The following is a 12,115-nucleotide window of genomic DNA, read 5'->3' on the forward strand; positions in this document are numbered from 1 at the left end:
ATCTCTTATACTTTCCATCTTGGTTCAGACAGTCCATTGATGAAAATAGAACTGCCAGATATTATATTTTTCATGCAGCAAGACTGTGAGGGCTGCCTCTAATTTAAAGCCAAGATGAAACCTGCTGATATCAGTTAAAATGAGATGCATAGTAATACAGTCAGAGTCAGTGGGGTGAAATCTGCAGATCCCCTCGAGAGGTCTGCAGTTGATCCCACCTGTTCCTAAACCCAGGTTTTGACACTTTGAACCTGACCCCAAATTCGTAATATATGAATGATAAAAAGCACATGAGGTTGGAGGCAGTGTTGAGCAATTAATCTGCGCCACTGCAGCAATGATTCATCAGGAATGTTGTCTACAGCCTATTAATAAGATCCCCCGTCCTGATGCATTGCAGAAGAATTTAGCGGATGCTGCTCAGAGAGTGGGAGGACAATAAATAGGATGCTCACTTCCCATCTTACCCCACATGACCAACCGGACAAAGAAGCTCAATTATACAGAATCGCACCTCCCTCAGAAACACTGCACTCCCTCAAGACCCAAAACATGCAGGGGGAGGCTATTTATTCTCATTACAGACCAGGCAGGAAATGTGATTTAAATTGTGTAGTCATACAATGTGTCTACTTCCTCCCTGAATTATATGCATAAAGGCTGTGATCATGCTCCCCACATCCTGTCACCATTAGGAGGGCTACCACCTGGACAAGTATACTCTACCCTCTACCTTAACATGAGAATCGCAGCCACTTAGCTTCTTTCAGCTGGGCCTAGATGCTCTGCACACAAATACAGATGGAGAGAAGAGCTGGGTCAATACAGCAGCAACCAAACATCTGCTTTTCCAAGTCTTCAACCTTGAGATTAACTGAATATGATGCCAAAAATAGTTTACTGACATAAAACTTAACATTTCTGTTGGGAGAGTAGTGCTGGCTGCAACAGAAACAGGATAGGGATCCATCCCCAACCGATCTGAATCAGTAACATGCTGTGAACGTAACTTAAACAGCAGCCATGGTGCTCGGTTTCTAAATTCCTCCACAAAATGAGACAGACCATTGCGATGGAAACTCACATAAAGGCTCTGAGTCTTGCCACATGGAGAGAGACGCTGACAGCTTGTCAGAGACCTGAGCGAGGCTGTATGCTCTCACTGGTCTTCACACCCAAGACCAGTAGAAAATCAGATACAACCCCAGAGGCTCAGGATCACTTCAACACGGAGAAAAGAGTATGGACAAATGTTCTAGATGACAGTCAATCTAGAGGTGACCCAGATGTGGTCGTTCAATGCATAGGGGTTTGGTTATTGAAGATGAAAAGACAAAGGACTAGAAATCCTGAGGTAGCTCTTTTTCCTATTAAAGGTGCTAAATAATGCACAAAATTAGTCAGATTTTACAGTACATCAACCCAAATATACTGTCTGTTGTTCTTGGTATTACCATTCAGAGTGTGTCCATATAGCATGCTGAGGATTTGTGTGTGTTTTTATCACAGTGTTTGCTCAGTGGTATATTCTCTGCTCTTAGATATCAGACCATGTTAGACTGCTGGCACGGGGAGCCACAGGAGCGACCTACCTTCACTGAGCTGGTGGAAAGGCTGGGAGACCTGCTTCAAGCCAGCGTGCAGCAGGTATGAAAGTCTTGTTTTGTAATATTCAAACACTGTATGTTTATATAGAGTTCCACATTCAAAATTCAGTCCTTATTGTAGGTTTGTATCAACAACAGCAGGAAAAAACGTGATATCACTTTCCTGACCAAATTTTCGGTTTACAGAACAGTTTTAGCTAAATTAATTACAAAAAACATCAAAAAGGCTTGACATCTGACCAAGGGTTCAGCATGGACACTTTCTTTTGCTGCATATCTTGTGTCCACGTCAAGAGTGTATCCAAGCAGATTCAACCTGAGCTCTGAAACACATGGACATGTGTTGCTGCTCTTTTTGAGTATGGTGGTGTATCACACTGTTGTCAGTGAGTTCTCTCCCTGTTTGGGTGTGTTCGGGTTATTGGATCAATTTTGGACTGGGTTTCACTAACCTTGGGACCCTTTCAGATTAAGTCTCTTAATTTTTTTTTTACATATTAATGTGTTTTTTTAAGGGTTTTCTCCGTGTCTGTTTTGGATCAGATGGAACCTTGAAGCACACAGCACAAAATAAGTTATGGCACTGTGCCATGTAACTTAACAAGGGACTGACATTTAAAGAATAACAAGATGTTACTGAAGTTGATGAATGGAAACTAAAGAAAGAGGGGCCCTCAGCATCAGCTATCTCTGCTGATAGAACATTTGACATTGAGGAAGAAAATGAATTATCTTTTACTTCTCCTGCAAAGACTACACAGTCCAGTGAAGTAATACAAGATAAAGACAAGGTCACACATCACATCACATGAAAACTACAGCATGTTGCATTACAAATGAGTAGGTAAAAGCTATCTTCGTGAGAAACAGTTCAGACTGGAACAGTGAAGGGGTTTGACTCTCATTAATAAAGCTACTGTTACAGTGCAGAACGGCTGGTCACAGACTCTGTCGGCTTCTCTGACATCATTGCATTGGATTTATTCTGCATGACCTTAATTTCTTTGGCTGCTCGCCACGTGACGTGGATGTATCAACCTAATTAAGCCCCTTGTGTCTTTATAATTTGTGTCATGGAAGCATAATTGTGTGATTTTAGATGTTTTGTCTCTGTGTGGTTGATTTAGGATGGGAAGCACTACATACCCATCAACACAGCCCTGCTGGCTAAGGTGGGAGACCCGTCCAACACAGTGCTGTCAGAGGAGACACCCACACAACCAACCTCCCACTGCGACTCAGGGAGCAACTGGTGAGAAAATGGATCCTTGTTCACTGGCTAGTTTACTTAACCGATACCTGAAACTCTAATGAACTTGAGGAGGTGCTGCTATTTTATCTAGTCTTCCCAGTGCTGAGTGACACAGCTCAATGGATGGCAATTGGTTATTCCACCACTTTGATCCAAACTGAAATATTGTGACAACTATTGGATGGAAGTTTATTGTTAAACTGTAAAATATCCTGCTTTTATTACATATCTTTTTCACAAGTGTTTAAATATATACAGTACTGTGCAAAAGTTTTAGGCAGGTGTGAAAAAATGCTGTAAACTAAGAATGCTTTCAAAAATATAAATAATAATTGTTTATTTTTTTAGCAATTTACAAAATGCAAAGTGAGCAAAAAGAAAAATCTAAATCAAATCAATATTTGGTGTGACCACCCTTTGCCTTCAAACCAGCATCAATTCTTACAGGTACACTTGCACAAAGTCAGGGATTTTGTAGGATTATAGTCAGGTGTATGATCAACCAATTATACCAAACAGGTGCTAATGATCATCAATTTCACATGTAGGTTGAAACGCAGTCATTAACTGAAACAGAAACAGCTGTGTAGGAGGCTTAAAACTGGATGAAGCCAAACTCTGCTACCAAGGTGAGGTTGTGGAAGACAGTTTCATATCACAGGTCATACACCATGGCAAGACTGAGCACAGCAACAAGACCCAAGGAAGTTATACTGCATCAGCAAGGTCTCTCCCAAACAAAGATTTCAAAGCAGACTGGGGTTTCAAGATGTGCTGTTCAAGCTCTTTTGAAGAAGCATAAAGAAATGGGCAACGTTGAGGATCGTAGACGCAGTGGTCGGCCAAGGAAACTTAGTGCAACTGATGAAAAACACATCAAGCTTATTTCCCTTCGAGACCTGAAGATGTTCAGCAGTGCCATCAGCTCAGAACTGGCAGACACCAGTGGGACCCAGGTACACCCATCTACTGTCCGGAGAAATCTGGCCAGAAGTGGTCTTCATAGAAGAGTTGCAGCCAAAAAGCCAGCCTCCGACATGGAAACAAGGCCAAGCGACTCAACTATGCACAAAAACAAAATAAATAAATATTTGGCTGTAGCAGAAGGCAGTTTGTTCACCGAAGGGCTGAAGAGCGGTACAATAATGAGTGTCTGCAGGCGACAGTGAAGCATGGTGAAGGTTCCTTGCAAGTTTGGGGCTGCATTTCTACAAATGGAGTTGGAGATTTGGTCAGGATTAATGGTGTCCTCAATGCTGAGAAATACAGGCAGATACTTATCCATCATGCAACACCATCAGTAAGGCGTATGATTGGCCCCAAATTTATTCTGCAGCAGGACAATGACCCCAAACATACAGCCAATGTCATTAAGATCATATCTTCAGCGTAGAGAAGAACAAGAAGTCCTGGAAATGATGGTATGGCCCCCAGAGAGCCCTGATCTCAACATCATCCAGTCCGTCTGGGATGACATGAAGAGACAGAAGGATTTGAGGAAGCCTACATCCAAAGATCTGTGGTTAGTTCTCCAAGATGTTTGGAAAAGCCTACCAGCCGAGTTCCTTCAAAAACTGTGTGCAAGTGTAACTAGGAAAATTGATGCTGTTTTGAAGGCAAAGGGTGGTCACAACAAATATTGATTTGATATAGATTTCTCTTCTGTTCATTCTCTGCATTTTGTTAATGGATGAAAATAAACTATTAAGACTTCCATTTTTGAAAGCATTCTTAGTTTACAGCATTTTTTCACACCTGCCTAAAACTTTTGCACAGTACTGTGTGTGTGTGTATGTATGTATATGTATGTGTGTGTGTATGTATGTGTGTGTATATATATATATATATATATATATATATATGTATATATATATATATATATATATATATATAAATAAATAAAATATTTTTGTCCCATAAGATTTGGTACAAATATTCACGTTCCTCTCAGGATAACTAACTAGTCATTTTATGACCCTTTCATCTAGCACCATCAGCAGCTCAAAAATGTAATTTTGTGACCAGGTTAGCATGCTGATGTTTAGCACTCAACTCAAAGCACCACTTTCTAAGAACAGCACCACCAAGCTGTGAACATGGCTGTAGACTGGCTCAAATCTGCATCTGATTTCAGTGTATTTAAATTCAACATAAATCCCCTTATTTTAAAGACATGTAAATCTATCCTCAGATTGTTAAAGGTAAGCAGTGCTGAATTGTTTTCCAAAGGAAATGCCTAAATTATCTTCCCACTTTGCACTGAACAATATCCAAAACAATTATTGTTCCTGTGGCACTCAGACTAAGCTCTACAAGGAGAACATTTAGGTCTGACCTGAGTACAATGAGAAACCTGATGGGTACATGATAAGAAATATAGACACGGAAGTTCGATGGCCAGAGAACTTTCAGTATTGTGGCTCCTGTGAGGAATTTCCCCAAAAACCATATAGCTAGCTTCAAGATTTATGCCCACTTAAAATAATATTTGTTAAAGTGTTGGGTTTTCACAAGTCCTCCAAGTGTGGTTATTGAGGAGGTGTTGAAAAGCAGTAATGACAGTTACCCCTTAAGCTAAATTAAGCAGTCGTTTTAGCCGCTGAGTGTTGAAATGCAAAGTAAACAAGGTGTGTTTTCAAAGGACATTGTCACAGATGATACGTATTGTTGATCTAAGTGATTAAGTTCCTGCAGTTTTGTTGCTGAACTTTGCCTTTTGGCTCCGGCGTAATAAAATGGTTCTCTGAACAGAAACAGAACATCTTAGGATATTTTGGAGACTTACCCTGGAAATGATTTTTTTGCTAGGAACATCAAGATCCGCCCTGCTAGTGTGAAAACCTTTGACGATGTTACCATGGAGAGCGGGACAGAAGAGAACCACGGGGTAAGTTTTTCAGCCTGACACACAGACTACACCAGAGACAGACATATGCACTTCAACTTTCCCTAAACCAAGCAATTAGTTAGGTAACAGGCATGTGACATTAATTTGAAACTCCACACCAGAACATTAATCAAATATCATTTGAACTATATGAGAGGACAAAAAATTATTTTGGATTTAGGGTGAATTTTTAACTTATTGAAATTGGTTTCAATCCTATCTATCAAACAAACAGTTCATAGTGGTTGTTGATACGTTGATAAGTTAATTTCTTCTCTGGCTGTCCGGTCTGGAGTGCCTTGTCACTTGGTTCGATTTTAATGTAATTATTTTTATATTTAATGCTATCATATTTTATGTGCACCTGTGAAGCAGTTTGTAACTATGGTTCTGAAAGGTTCTATAGAAATAAAATGTATTCATTTACTCATGTTAAGAAATGTATTTGTCTTCAGGTAATAAAAATTAAAAGATGCTATGTGGTGTTTTAATTATCCACTGTTATCTGTCTTTCCATCATCATCAGGACAGCCAGTCAGACAGCGGGATGGGCCTCTCCTCTGACAACATGAACACACTGAAGCGCCTCGAATCGTTGGCAGGTCGACCTCTGAGCATCATGGCTCTAGCGTACGTACACTGCACCTCACATTACACTCCTCAACACAAATCAACACAAATCAAATCAACACAAACAAATACACTGGAGGAGACTTCAAAATACCTGCTTGGAAACCTCCCCACTGTGTTGGAATGTAGACACTATAACTGTCATACAACACACACACACACACACACACACACACACACACACACACACACACACACACACACAGAAGTTTCTTCTGTCTTAAAAAGAAGTCAGCGGCTAGTTTTCCCTTTTGTCTGAAGAAACCATGCGTGAGGGACAGCAGCACAAAGGAGAAGTGCGAGGGAAAAGGCTTGAACGTGACAAACTGAAAGACTGAGAACAAAAGCAGCGCGGCTGCGTCACTTGAGGTTTGGCTGTTTTAAGAGTGCACACTAAAACCTCTTTGTTTTCACTTAAAGAGCCCTGAATGAGATACCTCCCAGACTGTTTTAACTTATGAGTCATGGTTGTCTTCTATAGTCTGATGCTGGGTAACAAAAACACATAATCTCAAAAGAGTGACGTAGACAGATTATATATACTCCAAAATCCTGTGGAGCATTTGATGGCTTTAAGATGTGGATTCTGTTAGGGCAAGTATATAAAACTGTAAAGGAAAAAAAGACACTGAGACAATATGTTCTCACTTTACGTGTTATTTTATGATAAAGTCAAATCTGAATCAAATTTCTGTAAATCTTTTTCTCATTACTGTCTCTGTAGGTGTCTAAAGGCTTTCATACTGAGTTTACAGCAGCTCAGTGGCAGGGTTAATTTACAGGGTCAAACCCTTGTACTAAGTAATTGCACTTTAAACCTTTTGGCATTATTCTGCTGTTCCCTGCACAGTAGCAGCTATTAATACTCCTTCAAAGTATTATGACTCCCACTTAAAAAATTAAAGGAGGAACAGCAGTAAATTAAATCATCATCTGTTTCCTGAATCTCTTTTGAGATTAAGTGGAAAGTGTGCAAACTTCTACAAACACCCACACATATCCTGTAGTTTAGATTGCAAAACCTGAAGTTCAGGCAACCTAGACACATTTAAGGCCTGCTTGTGTCATCAGGGCCTCAGCGTGGCAGAGAGAATCAACCTAGGCATGCGGAGAATTATCTATATTTTGAGGGGAGGACTTCCTTGCTGGGCAACCACTCAATCACTGCCACCTTTGAACTTAGGAGGGTTTACAAGGGCCTCCCCTGTTAGCTATAGCGCTGTGGATCTTTTGTGTAGCTTAGGTCCACCTGTTGCTTCCTTTGCCTTCACCACTCTTCTAGCCTGCCCTCTTTTTACCAATAGCTCACAACACAACTTTCAGTCAGTGTTGGTTGAACATTATTGCCAAGGAAGTTGCCCCAGTGAGGATGTTGAAAATGTAGTAAATTTTCAGGACACAAAACTGAAAATCCTAAATCAGAACAAAAACTGGTCCTGTATTGTACAACCAACAGTCAACAATATTATTTCATACTATCATCGAACAGTGATAGAACCGGCTAATATTCACATTTGAATCTATAACCACTAAATATTTGGCATTCTTTCTTTAAAAACGATTTAAACAATTAATTTACAAATTGTTTCAGCTCAGGGAAAAGATTATGATGATTTTCGACCTGACTCATCTTGTTTCCCGTTGTTCAGTTGCCAACTGTACCCTAACCTTGTGCTTGGTATTGGCAAGACAACACTATTGTTCACTGTTTTTGATGCTTAGTTTACCAGGTAGTTTATTCATCACGACAGAATTCCAGTGTAGCGGCATCACTTCCCCCCGCCGGGCTCTGACCCTTTGGCCTCAAGAGAGGAGCTCTAGAATCCCTTGGCAACCTCCGAAGACAATAAGAGGCAATTACTCATATTCTGAGCATCAAATGAAGCAGAAAAGCTCAGGATGATTGATTACATCATACATGAATGAGGAAAAGTTTGTCTGATTGTACAGCTTCACAAGGGGCACTTCTTAGATCAAAAATATCAAGCAGCCCTCTATTGTGCGAGTGATCAAGTCAAGTTGTCTTGAGGAAAACAGACTTTTTATTCACAATAAATTAAAGGACCAGTGTGTAGGATTTAGTGACATTTAGTGAGGCTGCACACTGCAAGGTATTCAAGTAAATACACTTCAAATACCCCTATAGGAAAAGCTACAGTGGCCACAGGTAACATAAAACACAAAAGGCCATCTTTAGAGCCAGTGTTTGGTTTGTCCATTTTGGGCTACTGTAGGAAGATGGTGGTGCACCATCCCTGGAAAAGGACCTGCTTCCTGCGTTGATATGAAAGGCTCATTTTACGCCAAACACAACACAGCGATTCACAGTTTCACGTGATTATACACCAATGAAAACATAATTGTGAATATTATATTCCATTTCTGCCAATAGATCCCACTCTACACACTGGACCTTCAAAGTTGGTTGTTTATCCATCCACAATGACTGCAGCAGTGTTTCTAAAAAAAAGAAAAGTTTCATCAGAATCATTCCACAGATGCTGCAATAATATCAAAAGCCTTTGCATGAGGGCTGTGAATATTTTTTCATGAGGACGGAAGAATTTGTTTTTAGAAAAGCCTTGAGGTCAATTTGCGTGCAGTGTCATGTCTTGGTCAGGATGTCAACAGATCATCCTGTCACGCCATGCTGATTTGTTGTGTCTATTGTGTCATATTTGTTTTCCAGTGTTTTTGCAATTAGCACTTTGCATTAGTCTGTTTATTGTACAAGCCTGATGATTTGTCCATTATCCGCTTATTTGGCTGCATCTGTGTTTTCATGGACAGAAAAAATGAGGAAAAGCTGGTTCATAGCGTTCCCACTAACTATTAGTTCCAGTATAGACGAAGATAAAAGCATCACTCTGTGTCAAATTCCTGTCATTGCAGTGATAGATTATTTGTGTTTTTAGTCGTTTTTAAGCATGTGAATCTTTGTGTTTTTAGGATGAAGGCAGTGAGTAAGAGTAAAGAGTCTGTGCTGTGCGACACAGAGAAGGAGAAGTACCCAACTACAGTTCCCTCTCTGGACTTCAGCCTGGACGACTCGGCCCTGGATGACTCAGCTCTGGACGCTGGCCTGGAGTGTCACAGCCCCCCGCCGGACTACAACTATGTGGTGCGCTACTCCACCCCACCTGTGTAACCTCCTGCTTTACCCCTGGAGAATCTGACTTGGTAGCCTCAAGGCCTTTGCTTTGTTCTCCTCTGTTTTGACTCTTATCTCTGGACTGTTCTGTAGCAACGTTTGAGAGGAAAACCCATGAGATTCCCTCTTAAACCGTTTAGAAAAAGACGCTCTGAAACAACTCATGATTCTACTCAACCATAACCTCTGCATCCTCTAACTTCCAGGGCGTCTGCTGTGCAACAAAAGAAAAACCTGTAGACTGTTGATTCCTTTCCAGTTTTCAGACAGATGTAAATGCTGCTGGTCCGCTCCACATTCACTGTGATTTGTCAAACAGCTGAAAACAGGCTCAGGTATTTCTTTGCTCTACTGTGAAAACAAACCACCATGATTCCAACTTTACCGCAGATCTGTACTAACTACAGCCTTTTATGATAAATGGAGAGGGGATAGCTGAGGCTTTTCAAATTATACTGAGACTATTTTTTTTTTTTTCAAAAAATTTGAAAATAATTTAGTTAGTAAAGGTAAAGTTCAGTTTTGCTCAAAGCAAAAAGCAGATGAAAAACTCAAATTAACTATAAATTGTGAAAAGTCTCTAATTTGAAGTATCATAGCGCCTGTAATTCCATAAAATTATCAGTTCAATTATCTCAGGTTGATCCAGAGTGGCAGAGGAGAGCAAGTGCTCTGTCATGTACTGGTGGATGTTTTTTAAGCTCTCCGGGTAATGAAAAATCACAGGTTAATGGAGGAAACAGGGTAAAGCTGAGAGTAACACCAGACGGCTTAAGATTTTACATTTCAGCTTGACCATGAAAGCATTTAAAGGAAGAGTTACTCTATATTCAGTTTCCTCCATCAGATCCAGATTTGTTATTGAAGAAGCTTCAATTTTTTTGTCTTTAAATTTAAAAGAAAGTGAGAAGGAAACCAGATTTGTTTATTTTCTTGTGTAGAAATTGAATTAGAACAAGACCGAACGGTTTATTCAGAAAGCACTAGTAAAATAAATTGTGTATTTATTTAGATTGTAAAAACCTGGTGTCTACTTAGCCTCAGATTTTAACCAAAGAACTTTCCAACTCAAGTTTCCTGATAATCAACACTTAATATCACATTCCACACTTAATTAATTCCACACTTAAAAGCTGTTTGTGCTGCTGTATTCACTGATAGTAAAGTTGAGGGAATCTGCCTCTGTAGAAACATGTATGTGGATATTCTCCGTCCTTCGTCTTGTGCTAAGTGTTAATAAAGCTTGCAGGGCAGGCTACAAAAACTCTACGTGTGTGAAGTTAGCACCAGTCTGCTCTGGTTCACTGTTGTTATATTTTAACATGTAAAATCTCCGTGTTTTAACAGCATTTTGGTCAGTTTATTCAAGATTCAGGATGTGTTGAACATATTGTGGACCAAACCTTCATTCATGCTCATGTGTTACTGTGCACACACCCTGTTGTAATGTGGCTAGCTTGAGCTTATTAATGACTAAAGAACACAGTATTTGTCAGTGAGTAAACTACAGTGTTAAATGGATATTTTGAATCCCAAAATGACGTTTTATTTGTGGACCAATTGGTTTTGTTTATGTGGGGAGGAAGTGATTATGCACTGATACTTTATATCAAGTATAATTTTTGTATTCTAAAGGTATATTATTATGAAACAGTGTTGAGGGTCACATGTTACAAAGATTTCTGATTTTATTTGTGTTTTATTTAACTCTTAACTCTAGTACATAGTAGGAAACTAATGTTTGCAGTATTTGTTGTATTAATTCTTGCCATCCTAACATCATGTTCACTGTTTATAACCTTGTCTTAAATTTTGGTTCTATTATCTTAGTTACTGCTATCACAATAACAATCAAAGATTTCAGTCTGAATGCAAAGATTAATTATTAGTATTTGGATTTTATTGCATTCCTTCATACATCACTATGATCAATGGTTCCTGCAGCAGGTCATACATCATCCTAGTTTTTCCTGTTTTGTTCATGTAGTGTAACAAGTTAGCTTTAATGAAAGTAATGTTCCCCAACACTGTTAACTGAGCATATGAAGTAAATAAATGAATAAAGATCTATATATTTATACTTTACTTGAAGTCTCGACTCATAAATGTTTTAAACACTTACTTGAGGAAAACATATTTACACTGCACCGTGGCTCTAAGAGTTTTGAATAGATAAATCCCAATGACTTTGACGATCCCGGACTCTTCTTCTAGCGCCACCATAAGGTTCACATTTGTGGTTCAGTATAATAAAAATGTCTTGACCACTATTAGATGGATTACATCTGTGAACTTTGTTGATTCCTGGCTTTCCATCTAGCGCCATCATCAGGCCAAAAGTTACATTTGTCCAATACTTTGTTTCTTCAATTGAACACATCAATTGTGCACATGCTTTTTCTGATATTCTTCAAAACTCCTAATGGGTTTCTGTAAAACAGTGTGTTGCCAATAAAATAAAACCCACAGTTTGACTGATGATATACTTGAAATCATTGAACTGTAATGCAAACCACTGGTCCCCAACATTTCCGGCATGTGAGTTTTCAAAGTAAAACCATGTTAAAGAAGACCAATGTCTACTGACA

The 12,115-nt window shown here is 39.4% G+C and overlaps 1 protein-coding gene across 1 annotated transcript in view; it reads left to right on the forward strand.

Moving 5' to 3' along the window:
- kdrl (kinase insert domain receptor like) overlaps positions 1-11,612 on the forward strand; it is a 44,572-nt gene extending 32,960 nt beyond the window's left edge. Inside the window, exons 26-30 of the mRNA XM_023421655.2 lie at positions 1,542-1,647; positions 2,735-2,859; positions 5,668-5,746; positions 6,273-6,376; positions 9,326-11,612. Coding sequence (XP_023277423.1) covers positions 1,542-1,647; positions 2,735-2,859; positions 5,668-5,746; positions 6,273-6,376; positions 9,326-9,524 — 613 coding nt within the window. The 3' untranslated portion in view covers positions 9,525-11,612. The remainder of the gene's footprint in view (positions 1-1,541; positions 1,648-2,734; positions 2,860-5,667; positions 5,747-6,272; positions 6,377-9,325) is intronic.
- Positions 11,613-12,115: the final 503 nt, after the last annotated feature.

Source organism: Seriola lalandi, unplaced genomic scaffold (genome assembly GCF_002814215.2).
Source record: "Seriola lalandi dorsalis isolate HSWRI2012SDOR001 ecotype SW California unplaced genomic scaffold, Sedor1 jcf7180002054673, whole genome shotgun sequence".
In the NCBI taxonomy this organism is placed as follows: Eukaryota; Metazoa; Chordata; class Actinopteri; order Carangiformes; family Carangidae; genus Seriola; species Seriola lalandi.